This window comes from Mesocricetus auratus, unplaced genomic scaffold, assembly GCF_017639785.1.
Source record: "Mesocricetus auratus isolate SY011 unplaced genomic scaffold, BCM_Maur_2.0 Super-Scaffold_6723, whole genome shotgun sequence".
NCBI lineage: Eukaryota > Metazoa > Chordata > Mammalia > Rodentia > Cricetidae > Mesocricetus > Mesocricetus auratus.
Window position 1 is genome coordinate 15,036,500 of NW_024429183.1, and position 19,927 is coordinate 15,056,426.

The 19,927-nt window shown below is 46.4% G+C and overlaps 1 protein-coding gene across 1 annotated transcript in view; it reads right to left on the bottom strand.

The window, feature by feature from the left end:
• Zfhx3 (zinc finger homeobox 3) overlaps positions 1-19,927 on the bottom strand; it is a 240,187-nt gene that overhangs the window by 18,135 nt on the left and 202,125 nt on the right. The window contains 2 exon segments of the mRNA XM_040737179.1: positions 8,948-9,148; positions 9,365-9,498. Coding sequence (XP_040593113.1) covers positions 8,948-9,148; positions 9,365-9,498 — 335 coding nt within the window.

Sequence of the window (19,927 nt, forward strand, 5' to 3'; positions counted from 1 at the left end):
CCCGAGAAACCCGTGCTAGGAAGAGCAGGTGTGTGGCAGGTGACCGGGAAGGGCATATGCCCACCCCCAGACAGCTGCGCCGCCGCACACAGAGCCTACAGCAGCTGCTTACAGCTAGCTAGCTGCTGTTGAATTGTCCAGAACGGAGTGGAGACTGCCAAACTCGTTCCATCTATTTTCTTTTTAATAGAAAGCATTTCTGACCAGTGTGGTCTGGGAGTCCAGCGGGAATCCAAGGAGTGAAAGGTCACCGATTAATTTATAGTCTTCAGCCAAGGAGAGCACGAGGTTGGGGGTAAGAGGGGGAGAAAGGGAAGGGGAAAAAGAGCCCCACCACCACCTCTTTTCTCAGTTGTAGCTGCGGGATCAGTCCTTTTTTGGGATCTTTAGGAATTATGAAAAATGAATCACGAGAAATAATAAAAAAAAGCCCTACAGAGTAAAAAAGAATAAAATTATCTAACACCTCAGCTGCACATCATTATAGAAAACCATGGGCTTTTTATAGGCATTACAGTAAGGCAGACATCCCCTCTAACAGACTCAGTACGACGGATCAGTAATTGTTTTCATACACTTTAATTAGAAAAACTCAGATGGCTATGAATAATAATGGAAAAGAGAGACTTTTGCACTTGAAAGGTTGAAGTCAATCAAGTGTGAATGACGGCAGAAAAGGGGGGAAAAAGACACCAATTCATCAGCCCTCTGTTGTCTCGCTGCGACTTTAATCATAATTCCTGATTGGGATTCAAGAAGGCAGTAAGCAGCGGTTCTTTGTCTGCCTTCACCTTCCATCAATTAACTCTCCCCGAAATATAATCATCAACCTCACTGCTCCCCTGCATCTTAATCTGGCTCCAAACCTAGGACTCCTGCCCCATGTGTGCTTAAGGAGTGACTTTTATCTATATGCCTTGTCTCATCTAGACTATGCCCAACCTGTCCTGAGGAGGCGGGGAATGAGTTGGCATGTGAAATTTAATAGGCAAGAAATCCCCAGGAGGCAAAGAGGAAGATCCCCGAAGGGAACTCAGGGTCTATGTGTGCACGTGTCTGCAGCAAGGCTGATGGGGATGCTTTCTCACCGGGTAGACTACCCACTGGGCCCTCTCAGCTCCCAGACGTTAATATGGTTAATACGTTAACATTTCAAGGCCTGTGCCTCTTCCTCCTCCTCCTCCCAGTTTCCAGAGCTTTGCATTCCAAGCTTCTTCCTAAAGGGCCAGAGATGTAATGCTGCCAGCAGCTCACGGAGAAGTCCTGCTCAGTGAGGAGAGGGGTCCAAAGGTGGTGCCCCCTCGGTGGTCGCCTTGGCCATCGTTGTTTCCCAATCACATTTGACTCCTGGACTGCTGCATGGAAGGTCTCTGCGGACCTAGCATATCAGTCCCTCAACTGGCATGAGTGAACATCTGGGAAGGCTTTCTCTTCCAGCGGGTACAGAGGGTCGAGCCTGGCCAGGGCCGGATCATGGCAATTCTTCATATGGCCAAATCTCTGAGACCTTCAAACAACTGGACCCCACCACCGACTTTTCTACATAGAACACACAAGCGTATCTTTTTTTTTTTTTTTTTGGTCTTTACGAGACAGGGTTTCTCTGTATTGTTTCGGAGGCTATCAGTCCAGCCTGGCCTCGAACTCACAGAGATCCGCCTGCCTCTGCCTCTTGAGTGCTGGGATTAAAGGCGTGCGCCACCACCGCCCGGCCCACAAGCGTATCTTATGTTGTTCTCTGCCACAGCTCCTTCTCCTTGGGTGCCTGCTCTCTAGACCCACCCACATCTCCAACTACAGCTAGTATAACAATCAGCTCACATATACGTACATATGGACTGATTTTTTTTTCCTGATGACTGTTTGTGGTGGTTTAAGAGACAAGTCTGCTGTAGGCAGACATATCTGAACACCTGGTCTCTAGTTTGGAGGCTGAGAAGGTGCAGTCTTGCTGGGAGAGGTATGCCACTAGGGGTGGGCGTTGAGGATTTACTGCTTTACCCCACTTTCTGTTCTTGTTATCTCTCTCTGCTCCCCGTTTTGGGCTTGTGGTTGAGAATGTGACCTCTCAGTTTCCTGTGCCTGCTGCCATGATGGACTCATATCCCTCTGGAACCTTACAGTCAAAATAAACTCTTCCCTTCCATAAGTTGCTCTTGGTCATGATGTTTTACAACAGCAACAGGAAAACCCGCATGTCTATAAACAACAAACACGTTAAATCACATCTCTTGTCCAGGAATATTTAAATAGACTTAACGTTAAGATAGAGTTCTTCTGGTTAAGAAAAAAAAATCAGTTGATTAGAGCCATTACTCGGCCATGACACTCTGCTTCCCTCCCATCTCTTCTGAGCCAAACTGAGTACGTTCCAGAGTATGCAGAGGTGAAGGGAGTGCTGGGAGAAACTGTTGGCTGAGAAGTAGGTACTGAAAATCTGGAAGCAAAGGCTTTAATATCTTCCTAACAACTGAATAGACACCATGTTTAATAAGAGAAAAGGGGCGTTCTACTCCAAGGCTGAAATTCTTCTAGTTTAAGCAATCCTCACAGGTAACTAGAGAAACCAAAGGGTGTCACATCAGGCCAAGTAGCTCCATGCTTAAGCAGTTCCCACCCTTGTGGAAAGGGAGGGGCCTTTGGTGACTGTTTATTCATCTGCCTTCAGCACCTCTGCTTATGGCCGTGAGATGCAGCGACAAGACGGGGTTCCTGATCCCAAGAGCCTTACCCCTCAGAGTAGCCTGGGGAGACCTCAACCTCTCAGGAAGTTCAATGAAAGTTGCAGCCTCCAGGAAAAACATTTGTGAGCACAGAATACCTCACATAATTTCAAGGTATCCATGGGAAAATTCATGGACTCAAGTGAATTTCCCTTAGCCAACTACAAATGGTGACATGGGTTCATGAATAAACCAACTGCTAATCTCTTCCTAGTTCTCAATATTTTGTATTATAAAGTAATCCCTTCCAAGATTCTATGTGGTGAATGGACCCCAAAGCACCAAGGATGCATCTTGTACACCCAGGGTCTTAGTAGTTCTGGTCCCCACCCTGATGTCTGAAGGGATTGCTGCTCTTTGTTATTTCTTTGGGGAATCTGCAAATAGAAAGATTAGCCAGCCTGCACAGATGTTGAATGTCTACATCCAGCACCACATGTAGCTCAGGTTAGCCCCTATTAACTCCCCATGGTAATAATCCTTCAAGTTTATCTGTCAAGGTTACCTCAAGATAAGGTGGCCTGGGTAAGATCTACACAATCAACACCCTCTATACTCTGGAAACAGAGGTTATCTTATCAGAACCCCTGAGGAATCTGGTGTCAACCTTCACTGAGGTTAGCCTGAAAGGCTAACTACTCCAGGTGGAAGGTAGATTTGCCATGACCTAGGTTTCCAGAAGTCTCAAAGCCTTCACTTTTCAGTGGGAATCACCACAGCGAATCACTCACGGCAGAGGGAAGACTAGAAGCCTCAGGACTGAGTCATTCTCTATGTCCTGGTCAATCAACTACAGCTTCTGTCTCAAAACTCTAGGCATGAACTTAAAGCTGGAATGCTTTCAGCACTGGACTCTAGCTATGGTGAGCGGAATACAGCCTGGTGACAGGAGGCAGGTACTGGCTCTCTCCCGCCCCTGCAGAGACCCCACGGGGCCCCACTCCCAGAAGACCTTCAGAGCACCCCTTCCTCTACTTCCTTCTCACTACAGGTGAGGCACAGTGCACAGTCTCTACGAGACCTTGTCTGTCCATGTATCATCTTAAAAATAATAACAGCATACTTTGTAAATTTTATTTTTTAAGACACAGAGTGTCATATGGCCCAAGGCAAACCTCCAACTCATAATCCTCCTGTCTGAGTGCTTGGCCTACTTTCAAAAAATTTTAAGCAACACACAGAATATTGTACAATGTATGGGGCTCAACATGAAGTTTCACAACACATATACTCTGTGTACTGATCAAATGAGGGGCTTGGCATATTCATCTCCTCAAATATTTATCATTTCTTCACGAATCACTAAAAATCTTCTATTTGGACTGTCTAATGCTGTTGATGGTAGTTGGCCCACTGTGTCACAAAACACCGGAATGCACTCTTCCTATGCAAACTCAACTCTGAATTCACTGACTAACCTGTCTACCTCCTCCCCACCAATGGCTTTCTAAAATGGCTTCTCTGTGGTTGTTTATATAGCCATAATTTGTAATGCCTAAAACTCACACACACGCGCACACACACACACACACACACACACACACACACACACACACATATATAAAATTGTAGGTTACATTAACATTTATGCAGACCAGAATGAGAACACAGACAAGAACCAGAGTTTAAAAACTGAGAATGAGAAATATTGCTAAGAGGTGGGAAGGGAGACAGGAAACACATAGAGTTATACATGTGCGTGTGTGCACGCACAGACAAGAGTGCCGGGGAAGAATGAATTGGAGAGCATAGCTTCATTAGACCCTGAGAGGCAAGCAGTGGCAGTATACCGAGGTCACTTCTAATTTAGACCATCTAATTGGCAAACAGGCTCCAAATGGCTATCATCTCACAGGGCTTGGAATTAATGAAGCCCGATTATTTTCATTACCTTCCTGTGAGATGGAGACAATGTGAGAGAGCTGACACGCAGGCAGGTGGGTGTGACAGCCCCAGGGCCGGCGGGAGCAGAGGAGCCCCCTTGTGAGGGAGGGGGAAGCCTGCCCCTGAGATTCCCACATACAGGGAGTAGACAGTCATAGACACTGCTTAAAGATCACAGGCAACCAAACTATTGTCCCCAAAAGAGAGGCTGAGAGAAAACCGGGGGGCAAGGCAGGGCCAGGACCACAGGAGGGGCATCTGGGCATGTATAAAACATGGAGCAATGGTGGACCAGGAAAGAGAAGGAAGAAGGAGGGCTACAGAAAAAGTGTTCTTGGCTCAGTCCCATTGCAGCTCTGAGGTCCCATTTTGTTAAGTGATTAAGGAACAAAGAAAATGTCCCCATATTAATGATCTAGGATCCCAGTGGTATGTCCTGTCACTTAGAAGACACTGATCAATTAGAATAATGTAAGAGTATTGAAATGCATGGTGGGGGGTCTTTCCCATTCCTATTTAGGAGCAAGAAACATGTGTCCCTGGGCTCTCATCCCTTTCCCCCCCAAAGAGGGAAATGCAGGGAACAGAAAAGAGGTGCCAACACTTCCCCCAGTTTGAAGCTTTGGCTTGTCTGGAAATAAGACTTGGATACTTGAGATCAACATGAGGTGGGAGATTGCCCAGCCAAGTGTTGAGAAGCCCTTGTCTCATCGCCCTACAGCTTGAGAGATTTCCTTCTGTCATATGACGTGTAAAAAGATACTGTTTGAGCTGTCTCCACCAGGCCACGCAGAAGTGAGTGCTGTGGGTGCGGTTTCCACAGCAGAGGGCTGGTGCTGCAAATGTTGCCAGTGGAGAGCAATTTTCAAGGCCCCTCATCAGTAAAGAGAAGGGGACCCACGGAAGACATAGATATGAGATGCAGAGCATAAGCAAGCAGCTGTTACCATAGCAACAGACGTATTAGACACTGCAGGTCCCTGAAAGCTGTCTGATAAGGTATTATTAAATGAAGCCTCCTCAAAACACTCTCCATTTACAACAGAACGGAAAGACATTGCGTAAAAAGTAATCTATTTCCATTTATCAGGGCAGAATTTACTTTCAGATGGACTGAAACCCAATACGAGCTACTTCCTGAGACTTCAGGCTGAGGCACTGAATAAAAATGCTTCAGAATGTCTAGCTTTAGATACCCTGGTTATGTCCCACATCCACTGGGGATCGTGCATCTGGGAACTTTTGCCAGCTTGTCCTATTCCGCAGCCAAAGCTGCCTGTCTGAGCACTCTGCTCACTGTCATTTGTCTCCCCACCCAGGATCCAAGAGACACAACTTCCTCCTCTGGGGACATGAATGAGCAGACACACTGGCCACTACTTCACAAGGAAACACAGCAGGCAGACTTGTTTAAAGGCACCATCATCAGATTGCTTTCAGAGTGCGCTGCTCCACTTGGCTAAGCACAAACAGATAAACTGTCAGAAAGCCTAACCAATGCTTTCCCAGGGCTGATTTTCTAATAAAATTACTGTAAAATACCCTTCAGGGACACGATTTTAACCACAGGTTCATTATCATCACTTAGTTGTAGAACAACTGCAAATTCCATTTTAACACCAAACTTTTCAGAAGAATGACCCTGGCATCTGACCAACAGTAGTAGTCTAGTCATCAGAGAGGATTCTGGGTTTGCCCTAGAGAATGGCTGCCAATTCCTCCCAGCCCTCGTGGTTCATCTGTTCAGGATCACATCACTTGTGAAACTATCCTCACGATTAGAACCAGTGCGTGGGACAGCCGCGTCACGACTCCAGCTTCCCGAGCACCCCACATCTGCTTTGAAGACAAGGGAAGCACTTAGATACCTACACCTCTCATGTGTCTCCATACTTTCAACTTCCCTTCACAGTCTATTAGCTCACTGGTACTAGCAAACTGATTTCCTGTAACCAGCACATTTTCCACAATTTGCACACTTCTCAGAAACGTCTAGAAAATATCTCTATTGTCTTTGGAAAGATGAGGCACACAGGGTTCCCATACAGAGCATAGTTTCTCCTACATAATGTCACCATTGGGGATACAAGAACAAGCTAATCAACTAGTTCTCCTAGCACATTGAGTGTTCCCTGGCACTGTCATCCCTGCTTTTGTATCTGCACACTGCTACCGGGAGAGCCTGTAACAGGGCATATTAAGTTATAGTGTGCACGGAATAGGCTGGAATGGCTGGGGCCGTGTTTCCATTGGTCTTTAAAAAGGCTGAAAAACCACTTCTTGACTAAGTGCTCTTAGTGGGTCACTTCCAGAACTATCATAAGGCTTGGGACCCAAGCAAACATCATAGTAATAACTGCCCTTGAAGATTCTACTAGCGCCGGGCAGTGGTGACTCACGCCTTTAATCCCAGCACAAGGGAGGCAGAGGCGTGCGGATCTCTGTGAGTTCGAGGTCAGCCTGGTCTACAGAGCTAGTTCCAGGACAGCCTCCAAAACAATACAGAGTAACCCTGTCTCGGAGAAAAAAGGAGGAGGAGGAGGAGGAGGAGGAGGAGGAGGAGGAGGAGGAGGAGGAGGAGGAGGAGGAGGAGGAGGAGGAGGAGGAGAAGACAAAGAAGATTCTACTAGCAAAAGATTCAGAGTGATCATGAAAATTACCTCTTAAAATTTGCTTTTCTAGTACTGCTATAAAAAACATGACCACCTAAGCCAGGCGGTGGTGGTACACACCTTTAATCCTAGCATTTCAGAGGCAGAGGCAGAGGCAGAAGGATCTCTGTGAGTTCAAGGCTAGCGTGGTCTACAAATAGAGTTCCTCCAGGACAGTCGCCAGATCTATACAGAGAAACGGTGTCTTGAAAAAACCAAACCAAATAAAATAAAAAGAAGGCCAACAATGGATATCTGAATACATCTGAGTAAATGAAATACAATTTACAGGCTAGTAGAGAGGGGTGCAACTGTTTTACTGTCTGGTGTATACCAGGCATGGAGATTACTGTAGATCCATGGTTGCTATACTAGACTCATATTAAACAACAAAAATAACCATCCAAGCAGAAGAAAAATGTAGCTAAGTAAAGACAATGATAGTCCTCCAAGCCTCTTCCTGATCCTTCAGTTCTCAGGGTTCCAGGCACTCAGAAAGTTAGTTGAGGTCCAGGAACTCCCCTTCTTATTTCCATGGCTGCTGGGAATTGTCAAGGGAACCTGCCATGCAGAAGCCCTCCCATTCCCAGGAGGAGGACCCAACCCACTTACAGAGAATCTTTTCATGGAGTTTACCAGCCTATCTGAAAATGCCCAGGGAAAGTGAATTCATGCTTGAAAGCTCTCTGGGAAGCGCAGGCTATGCTGCCATAGAGTTTTCCATTAGCTGCTTCACGTTCTCTTGGCATGTCAATCAATCATCATGACTAAACATCCTTATACACACAACTCATTACTTTTACATAAGCAATAGAATTGGAAATGCCCTCAAAGTGATGCGCGTGCAACCTGCACGTTCAACGTGGGATTCAGAATGGACTACTCTGGAAATTTCCACAGGAAATGCCAATCATGTCAACTTATTATCTTAATGCTGAACCAATACTAGACCAGAGATGAGAATAAGCTCTGCTGCTTTTTCCTCTGGTGACCAGGAAAGGACTTACCTACCCACTCAGGCATAGCTGAATGTACAACATTGCTACCAGCTACAGTGTTTGGAAATTTCCACATGATGGTTAGAGTTAAACGTTAATACTGATCTTTTAGCCATGTCTATGATGGCCATTTAAGAGTTAGCCTTTCAGTGCTTGCAGGCATAACAGCATCGTGTTCAGGGGGTAAAGCCGGCATTCCTGAACCAGCATGCCACACCCAAATGGATGGCTTTCCTGCTCTGAGAACAAAATACCACTTGAAAAAGCCTCACATTCCAGCGCTATACCCAGGAGTGAAAAATGGGGTTCAAACCTTAGCTGACAAGTGACACATGGGGCGAGTGGCTTTGTCAAGACTCAGTTTCCTCATCTGTTAATGGGAATGTGTCAGAATTCTTCAGAGAGTTGGCTATGAGGGTGAAAGAAGACTTAAAGGATGGGAGAGCCGGGCAGCCCCCAGACGGGGCAATAAAGACCCGGAGGCCCTGAATACTGACTTCCTGAACCAGGGCCACAACCCCGGCGCACTCACACATAGAGCAAGGCGGGAACAGTAACTGGGACAATATCCTCACACTGCCAATTTTACATTGGCTTTCTTGGCTGACAAACAGATCTTGCCCTTGTCATGACATGACGTTTGACCTCTGAAGGAAGACGAGCCACGGGGCTCCCCTCCTGGCTGCCTTACCGTCATAATGAGCTTCTCCACGCAGTCAGGTGCCACACTGTGGAGGTGGGTGAGGTGCAGCTGGAGGTGGATCTTGTTGTTGAGCATGTCTTGGCACAGGGGACAGCGGAGCATGGGCTGCACCGAGTGCTGGGTCATGGCGTGCACCCGTAGCCGGTTCACATCAGCATTGCTATACTTGCAGTAGGGACACTGGTACATCTGTGGGGATACACCCACCACTCCACTGAATCACCTCCCAAAACTGTGTCTGCCCCGAATCCGCAACCACCCTGAAATTCATTCCCACCAACATCTAAAATACCACCCTCCACAAACAGCATTTGCTCCCATCAACATCTAAAACATACCTCCTTGCGCCCACCCCCCCCCCCACATAGCAGATTCTAAAACAACAGCAGACCCCTCTGGCCTCACCTGTTCTGGTTTGACCTCCTCTGATGTTTTTGGCCTCTTCGAAGAGGGTGGAGTCTCAGAGCTACCTGGGTAGGAGATGCGCTTGGAGGGTGCAGGAGAATCTGTCAACTCCTTCTCTGCTTGACTGGACAATGCTAAAAGAGAAAGTAGAAGATTCAATACAGCAGCTGGACCAGGGGAGCTGGAGGATGCTCTGTGCTGGATGAGGAGCAACACTCGGTGATACCGCAGGAGCTTCCTAGGACACCAAATTTCGGGAAGAATGACTTCCCGTGCACGCTGGGAAAGCAGTGTGTTTCTCCCCATCCCACCCTACTCCATGAGTTCCTTAACAACTGAATGTCGGACAAAGAAGGAAAGACATTCAGTAAACGGCCCCGGTGTTAGGTTGATCTAAATTCAATCTCTTCTAATTTCCCACTATCTGAACGCCGCTTGCTGCTTTATACGGGGTTGGGCGAGGAAGGCGGGCAGGTGGCAACGCCTCACCAAATGCTTCATCAGCCGGAGTACTAGCACGCCACAGACCTGAATGACAGTGTGCTCCCAACTTTATTATCCCACCAGCACCACAGGCTTGGTGGACCTCTGCATATTAACATGTTAAAACTCAAGTCTGGGCTCAGCAGTTAGCTTCTGGGGAAGAAATCATTGAGGAGTGGAGCTGGGCAGGGCATGGACCTGGGATACGACCAGAGCAGTGCTGCAGATACGCAAGGTCTTCCGAGGGGCTGCAGAGAGGGAAGCGTCCTTCCTGCTTACAAATCACTCTTCGGATTGCCTTTGCCTGCACTGCTAAAAGCCAAAACGATCCCCAGAACAATATGTACAGAGGGGCACACGAGGTTTGAACACCACAGAGTGGGGACACACGTGCAGGCAGAAGGATTTGCAGAAAGCAGAGAGAGGGGACTATGAGGTCTTGGTGAGGACATAACTGAAGGCTGAATGGGGAGAAGGGCTCCTCTAGAGTACACAGAGATTCCTACATGGTTGGCTTTGCTCATGCCAATCCTCCTTGCCAACTAAGGACTGGAGTTTTCATTTATTTTGGATGTGAAATTCCACTTTTTCAGAATGTTGCTTAAAGCAATAAGGAAAAAACAAAAAACAAAAAGCAAACCAAACTCAAAACAAAATGGAAATCCTTATTCACCAATGGTGGGGGTACAAATTAATACAGTCACTATAAAAATCAATTTGAGGTTCCTCAAAGAATTAAAAAGAACTGCCGTATGCCCCAGCTAGTTGCTGCTGGCCACAGACCCAGAGAGCTCCATACCTGACCACTGAGATATTTGTACCTTGTGTTTATTGCTGCTCTATCCACTATAGCAAGGAAATCGAACCAACCATCAACAGGTAAATGGATGATAAAAATATGGTATACATATAGAATGGAATGTTGTTCACCTCTAAAGAAAACCGAACTCACAAAGTTCACAAGAAAGTGGATGGATTTACAATGGATAATATTAAGCAAAGTCACCCAACCTCAAAAAGAAAAAGCTATACATTCTCTCTCATATGCGGATCCTAGCCTATAATGGATATGTCAATATATGTTAACAAATGTATGTGCAGGTACAGTGTGACACGGAAGGGAGAAGAAAGGTAGATATTAGATAATGAAGGACAGAGTGCCGGTGAGGACGGGAATGGTGACGGAGGATAAAAAGCTAACTACTTCTGACTCTGTTATGGATTTTTTCAGGCTTTTGTAGTGGCTAAGAGTGTAAAATGCAATTGACAGTGAAAGTTTGAAGGGAAGCTCCCTCCACAGCTCCAGCTCTAACTGCCTGATGCTCACAGATGCATAAGGACTGGGTCTGGGCAGGCGCTCGGGTGAGTGGCTTCCCTGTAGATGTTGCTGTTTTCATTTGTAAGCTCTTTGAAGTGATTTTATGTAAAGAACCGAAAAATTATCACTGCTTTTACAAAGGACAGCATTAAGTCACTGTTTCAGAAAGTGTGTGTGTGTGTGATATGCTTGCACTCATGCACTCATGCACAGACATGTATGTGAAGATCACAGGGCAATTTCCTGGAGTTGGTTCTCACCTTCCAACATATGGGATCTGAATTGTGAAATCAGGTTGTAAGACTTGGGGGCAAGTGCCTTTACCCGCTGAATTGTGTACTTTAATAAAAAATTACTCTGAAAAAATAAATTTTATTCATTGAAATCATGAGGCTATCACATTTTTTTGAATTGCCAAATACAAGAAATATTCCAGGAAGTTGATGCTCTTCCCAGAATGTATATTTTGTGACCTTTAACCCTGGTATCTTGGTAACCTATTCTCCTTAAGTTTGCAAGGCATCTATTATTTAAAAAATACAAGGGCAGGCATATTACACACGGACCCCCTCCTCCTCTCAGTACAGATTCATAACAGTATTTTAATCTGTCTCGGATCGACTTCAAACCCATTTTGCTCTTAATGGGAGTTATTCATTTTCACTTGAAAGGTAATACATGATGGCTGGATATTTAATGTGATGGACTGGCTGCTGATTAACTAGGTGCTGTAACATTTGAGACCAGTTCCCCCATGGCCCATTTCCCATCTCCTGGCCCCCAGCAGAAGTGACCACACAACCCTAATGTCTCAGGACCCAGGCTCTGGAGTGTTTCAGCCCCGGCATGAGCACTCCACAGCTTCAAGTGTTCCTCCTAAAATGAGCAGGTTCCTCATTTACCTTCAAGTATATGCTAAAGATGGTGAGTAGAAGCATTAAGGATACTCTTTCCAAGCTTACTTTCTGTCCATCCACTGGAGGGAGGTTAACTGCCCCCCCCACAGAAATCTGACAGTCCGTAGCTCCCCCCCACAGAAATCTGACAGTCCGTAGCTGTCCCCCCAAACACAGAAAGCTGACAGTCCGTGGCTTCTCAGTTTGGGATGGGAACTCATGAGCTCCTTCCCATTCCGTGCTAGAATATTGACTGGCCTGATCTTGAGCAGGTGTTGTGGGGGCAACCGTCGCTGCTGTGTGTTCATGGGTACATTGGTCCCATCATGTCCATAAGATAGTTTTGTTTTGGCCTCACACCCAGAAGTACACAGACAGCACAAATTGGAGCCAATGGGGATGATGATGATGATGATGGTGATGACGTAATAACATAAGACATGGAGGGGTAGGAGGTGGAGTTGAATCTTGGAGGAGCTAAGGGAAGGAGCTGAGGATGAATATTGTCCAAACACATTGTGTGAAATTCTCAAAGAATAGAAAGATTTTAAAGCTTAGTTGCTCCACGTCATCCTCTTTGCTCCCTTATTCCCACCCTTGAGCGACAGGCATCAGGTTAGGCTCAGAACTTAGCCATGGAGAGAGAAGAGGGTCACCTGCACCTCTTTCCAGCAGAGGTAACCATGACGCAGGTTCTACTCCTGGTGCCCATCCCCACCCAGTCCTGTGTTTACTATGTGACAATGACACTGCCTACTATAGGCTTCCATCACCTGCCACCTGATGATGAGAAGGGGCAGTTGGCTGCCCAGCAGTGTGAACGAGTGGGCAACAAGGTTGAGACCTCCCAACCCATCTCAGTCTCTCAGAGCTGAAAGGCAAACACCAGTGCATCCTTAGCTTCCCTGAAGGCGCAAAGAGTCCATCCTCTACCTTCAACTCCAACACAGGAAGTGTGGCAGGGTGGCAGAGGTGAGAACTCTGATATCTTAAGCTGCTATTCTTTCCCTTTGCATGGTGAGGGGGAGAATCTTTGTTGCCCTTCTTGCCCCACAAACTCCCAGCCGCTCTTCGATTCTAAAGCCTCTCTGTCACCTTGAGCTAAGAAGCTGCTACCAAGTGTTTAAAAAAGTAAAATAAAATCAGCACACTGGCTCCCTCATTCCTCTTTCTTCCCAGAAACACAAGAACGGGGCTGTGTATATAATATTATACCTACAGGTACACAAACTTCCAGATTCATCTCCTTTCTACCTAGGACAACTTGACATTGTTACTAAATAAAATCTGCCCAGAAGTCGACATTAGACACCCACAGCTCACCAAGTCCTTTATTAAGGGAAGGAAGAAGGGAAGGAGGGAAGGAAGGAAGGAAGGGAGGAAGGGAGGAAGGAAAAGGAAAGAAATGGACAAGCATTTACTCAGTCCCCTGCATTTGCTTGGGAGGTGTGGGGAGACTGTTCCCACTAGCCCCTCTGCCTCGCTTGACCTCAGACATTAAATCCAATCCCTAGCAAGTCCTGGTTAGGATCCTTTGTATAATTTCTGCACATGAACCAACAGTTCACCAACATGCCAGGGAATGGTCTATCACAAGCCACAGAGACTCAGCTTTTCTCAGACCGATTTCAAAAGGACCATAGTCTCAAAATGAATTTCTACCTCTCCCATGGCCACTGGCATGAGGAAATAAGGCAGCATGATCACCAATAGAAAATACTGTGGCTCTCTGCTTTGAAGACTTCTCTAAACTGTATCTTGAACTCTAGAATGTACAATACAGAAAACACCTTTTAAAAAAATCAGACACTGTGATACTGATGTCATGACAGTAAAAAGGAAATGGATGGACCACAGAAACATGGCTTACATAATCAGTGCGTGGAATCTTTGCAGGAAGCCAGCAGCAACAAAAAAAAAACCCTACCTGACATCATTTTTATTGATAATGATTAAATGAAGAAGAAACAATCTAGCCAGGAATGGAGGCACAGCTACTTGTAAGGCTGAAGCAGAAGGACTTTGCAGGTTTAAGGCCAGCCTGGGCAACCTTGTCAAAAATGAAGTGGTGTGTGTGTGTGTGTGTGTGTGTGTGTGTGTGTGTGTGTGTGTGTGTGTGTGTGTGTGTGTGTGTGTGTGTGTGTGTGTGTGTGTGTGTGTGTGTGTGTGTGTGTGTGTGTGTGTGTGTGTGGTGTGTGTGGTGTGTGTGTGTCTGTGTGTGTGTGGTGTGTGTCTGTGTGTGTGTGGTGTGTGTGTGTGTGTGGTGTGTGTGGTGTGTGTGTGTGTCTGTGTGTGTGTGTGGTGTGTGTCTGTGTGTGTGGTGTGTGTGTGTGTGTGTGTGTGTGTGTGTGTGTGTGTGTGTGTGTGTGTGTGTGTGTGTGTGTGTGTGTGTGTGTGTGTGTGTATGTGTGTGTGAGTGTGTGTGTGAGTGTGTGTGTGAGTGTGTGTCTGTGTGTGTGGTATGTGTGTGTGAGTGTGTGTCTGTGTGTGTGTGTGGTGTGTGTGTGTGTGGTGTGTGTGTGTGTGAGTGTGTGGTGTGTGTATGTGTGTGTCTGTGTGTGAGTGAGTGTGTGTGTGTGTGTGTGTGATGAAAACTCGGGGTAGAATGCTTGCCTAGCATGTACCAGACGCTGAGTTCAATTTCTAATACTTGGGCTGGGGTTGAGGAAACAAGCAAAAACTAGGAATTATACAATAGGGCATGATACAGTAAGTGACTGTACAGCCTTTCTTTTGTGCACTATGGACATTAAAACTTACTATGAAAAATCAGAAATACAAATCAGAAAAGATGAAACATATATTATACTTGCTTATAGATAAACCATAGGCATTGGAGGAAAAAATAGAAAAAAGAGAGTATCATATTTAGGTAACAGCATTGTGGTTAATTTTCTAAGTTTATTGTGTAGCTACATTATTTTACATATTATAATTAAATGCCTTAGCATTTAAATTCAGCTGTCCATGAAAACTGGGTATTTGGATCCATGCTGTGCAAAACACCAGGGGGGAATTTTTTTTTTTACTTTGCTGCTTAAGGCGGTTATATTTTTTTTTCCCTTTTGGCAGTTATGTCATATGAAAATCTGTTAAATCTCAACGGAGCCGCCACAGGCAACATGCTGGGCTCTCGGCGATGCAAAGGGATCAGACTATGGTACGAAGTCAAGGGAAGGCGCCTATGGTGCACGGCACACTACCTAAAGCAAGGCAGAAGACTTGCTGCGACAGTGAAAAGCTGATAGAATTCCTACCAGCCTGGACAGGACACACGCATAGACTCAGTAGCTGGGAGTCAGGGTCGCCCTGCCCAGCTTACCCAGCAAAGACCAGCATGTCGAGTTTCTAGAGTTCAGCTTCCTGTCATAGCCTCCTAAATCGTGGTGGGTGAGTCACTAAAACTTACAAGGACAAATACCAAAAGGAGGTGGCCTGACTCCTGCTCCTCTGTCTGAGGCCGTGAGATTGCCCTATATTCAAAGGGGAAACGCTGTCATGGTGCATGATTTCTTTACTGGGGGAAACCATTTGTGAATAGAAATATCAATCTTTATATATACTTTGACCTAATCACACTTCTCTGGTAAGTATTTAGCTTCTAAAAATAATCATCAGTAAGCTTTATTAATTATTCCATAATTAGTAGTAAGCTATTCCTCTTCCATTCATGAGAAGGAAAAGGGAGGAAGAAAGTTCCCTTAAATTCATGAAAGTTTCTTGTAGTTTTCTTCTTCTTCTTTTTTTTTTCTATTTTTGGAGACAGGGTCTCTAGATATAGTCCTGGTTGTCTTGGAACTCTCTATGTAGACCAGGCTGGCCTTGAACTCAAGAGATTGGCCTGCCTCTGCTTCCCAAGTGCTGGGATTAGAGGCGTGCGCCACCATACTCAGCACTGACTTGTAGTTTTCAATAAAAGGTTTTGTGCTGTTTAAATGCATCTGTGGTTAGGAACAGTGTCTACTAGCAGGTTTCTGATGTATGGACTGCAGAGAACACACAGCATCTAAATGGCACTCTCTGTAACTCCTGGGAAAGATTCTTCCTAGGACAAAATCTTACCCAATCTCAGTTGCCACTCAAATTCTGAGCCTGAGTCACTGACATTTAAAAGGGAGAGCTGTAGGTATAACCCCACTGGACTGTGGACTCTGTGTAGCACACACCTGTTTCTCACCTAGCGCCATGGGCTACATGATGCTGGAGCCAGTAAGGCAAGGGCTTGCTGTCTTGTGAGAAACGTGGAAAAACAGTAAAAAGAACCTTAAGATCCCAGTTTCTGGCTTCCTCAGACAGTATCCACTTGCAATCTAAGAAGATGGAAGTACTGCCAGAATTAATTTCTGTGTTCCCATGCAATCCTCACCTTCCCAGCACTTTAACTGGCATTGGGGCTGCTGGCATGATGGACCCTATGCTGTGGGCCAGCTTCCCTTTCAGCCAACATTATGCCCTTGGGGAAAATTCTGAGTAGGGACTGAGCTGTCCATGTGATTTGGAAGTTTCTTCTCCATTACCCCTCTTGGTACTATATCACTTGAAGGTGGTAGTTACCAATGTGTTTCTTCCTTTGTGGGGTACTGGGGTGAGCCCACTGAGGGCTTAGGATACTGCCTGACATTTGAGACTTGTAGATCAGGAGTCCAGAGGCAGTCACCACCCCCACTTCGCAACATCAGACTCAGAGCTGAAGCACCACTGACAGCCCCTTCATCTAAACTCTCATCTCCCAAACCAGCAGCATAATGGAGGAGCCAATTAAATGATTATTAATTCATGTTACTTTCCGTAAGCCAGAGGTTCTCATCGCCTTGCATTCCGTAAACCAGCTTGCCACCTGCCCCTGAAATTTACAGCAATCTTTTATCTATCTCCATTGACTAAGTGGGAATTTTTTTCCTCACACAACTTCATATTTAAGTGTTCTAGTTGGGATAGCTACCCCAGCACACTACACACAGACGTTTCAGTAGATCTGAAAATGGCCGTTCAGCTCAAGGCTCTTGTTAAAGGCAAGGCGAGGTTCGCTCTTCTCCCTCAGCCCTTCTCCCTCAGCTTCTCGCAGGCCTCCAACTCCCTCTCAGCAGCACAAGTGCAATGCCTCCAGAAGGACTTTGTGATCTTCCTTCTGTGGAGGGAGCTAATCTTGGCGTTTGCTTGCAGTTCCTTCCCCAGGGGACAAGCTGGGCCTTCTGACTGTTCTGTAGAGCTACTGCACTTGATAAGTGGCCAGAGGTCTGGCTAAACTCTCTTCCTCCGCTAATACAGAGAACAACATTCCTTTCAAGGGCTTGCTTTGCTGCCAGCTGTCTTTGGGCGTGCACGGTCTCCTTCTGCTCCAGACAGACACTTAAGGATGCCTCAGAGAGGGCTGGGAGAGAACTGACTGAACAGAAGCAGGCCTGCGAACACACAGCAGGGGAGGATCTACACACACCTGCTAAGAACTCCAAGCCCGAGTCCAGCCTACTGAGGTGTTTCCTTGGGAACGGCACCCCAAGAGGTCACCCGCCCCAGAGTGGAAAACAGTTCCCACACTGGCTCTGCACGCCATATGGGTCTCACCAACATAGACTTTGTGTTTCTACAAGGACCCTTTCAAAGAAAATGTGAGTTCATTACTGATGGGTACAGCTGTTACTTCAGGAGATTAATTTTTCTCCATCAACTCAGCTACAAACAAGGCAGGCCAGAGCTGGGAAAAAAGTCTCTGACACCATTCTTTTCCCTTTCGCTCTGAAATAAGCACTGGTTCACAAGAAGCTTCAAGGACAGTGCAGGTACAGAGAAAGATGTGTGCCCACGTGTCACTTACTAGCTGTGCTTGTTGAAGAGTTCCCAGGCTTTAATCTCTTGTCATTGTGACACTGCCTCTCTGGCCAGCACCCTCCTGTCCCAGCTCTAACTCTGCCCAGAGTCACACCTTCTAGGCACACCCCTGTCTTTAGAGCAGTTCAGTTCTCTCTGTCTAGAAGAGGCTCAGGACATGGCAGATAAATAAACTGGCTCTTGCTTTAGCCTCTAGGGTTGCAAACTCAGGTCCTAGAACTCCAGAGAGGGTCCAAGTTCCTTGCAAGGCTCAATGAACACTGCCTAGGCCCTACTTGCCTACCATTCCTGTGGCTCTGTAGGCCTGCCTGAATCAGATGCATTTCTAGTAAGTTCCCCGATGAGGCAGGTGTTTCAGGGACCACACTTGGAGAACAGCAAACAGGGTTAGCGCTTGGTGTCACTGGTAGGAGTCATAACATGTTCTGTTCTAACTTGAGTTAAAGAGTCTGACACACATGGGCAGACCTGCCAGTCCATTCTCCAATGACTGATGACTTGAGACTTTCAGTTTAATATGGGAAGAAGAGGCAGGTCTGGTATCAAAGCCAAATGTCTCTGGCCAAAGGTGAAGGATTACATACAGTTGTCCCTCAGAGAAACCTACTCCCTCTAAAAAAAATACAGACACATATTCAAAGCCAGAGATCTAGAGCACATCACCTTCATACATTTGTTCTGGAATCCAGAATGGCAGGATGCCTTGTTTTCAGAAATCATTCTTTCCATAGGTCCTGGGAAACCAGGCAAAAGCCTGTGGGCTCTTCCCACTTTGTCCAAAGAGGCAGTGCTGCCCTCCCTGTCAATGTACCTGCGAGCCGTCCTTCCCAAAGTGCCCTAACCTTCGACCTTGGGAGGATGTACAGATCCACATTAACTTCCATTTGTAAAAGTTTGCCTTTGGGAGTAGAGATTTGACAACATCCTGAGCCATGGAGTCACTGCCTTCCCAGGAAGTTGCCTCTCTGGAGAGCCCTGGAACCAGGAGCCCACGTTAACAGGGCAGTTGCTTGCTTTGTATCACTGGGGAGAAAACAGGACTACATTCTACATCAGAGGCATCAATCTGCTGCCCTAACTCCTTGTTGAAATATGCATAAGGCTGCTTAACTGCACTGATCCGAGCTCCCAAAAGGACACCTCACTCCCTCTGTGTCAGTCAAAACAGCCACCACCTCATTTAGACCAGCCTGGCTGTCTGACTATTTTAAAACTTCTAGGCATTGGTTGCTACCAAGAGCCCAGCTTGTACCAGACCTTGGGGACCTGAGAAGCAGTCTTGATTCCTAACTTGGAAGTATTCAGTCATCTTTGCCTGCTTTGGCCTCCTTCTCCTGTTCTCCCCTGGCCTGACCATACATGCTGCTTGCGACTGTAGCCACAGGTAGAGAACACGTTCAACTCTGTATTCGCCATGTTCCCTTCTGGCTTTATGACATGACCATAATGACCACGGACTTGGAGCAACCAGAGGTGGACCATGCAGGGCATGCATCAGTGTTCATGCTAGTGGATGCATGCTAGCGATCTCGGCATCCGGGACACCGAGGCAGGAGAACCACAAGGTCATAGCCAGTCTTGGCTACACAGTAAGTCACTGGTTCAAAAACCTAGAACAAGACAGCCAAAACTCAGTGGAAACACAATCCATGGGACCAGGCCAAAGGTAATTAATGGAAATCCTTCTGTCGTCATAGGCTCAAACTTCCATTTAACATTACAAAGCAGCTATCTTCTCAGCCCTGGTGCAGCGATGTCAGCAAATGGAGTTCACTGCCCCCTTTTCTAGCACTGGGGAGATTGGAAACCTCTTTGTCAGGCAGATAAAACTAGATATGCACGGATGCTTCCACACAGTCTCCGTGTCTGGCTTGCCCATAGCACTCCCAAAGCTGGGGCAAAGGGGGGTGTGCACAGGAGAGGTGTTCCCATGTAACTTTGGGGAGGGTTTGGAATGGATATATTCCCACGTGCTTTTTTTTCCTGGGCAGAGTTCCCTTGATAGGAAGTTATTAGTCCTCACTGCCAGGGAATAAG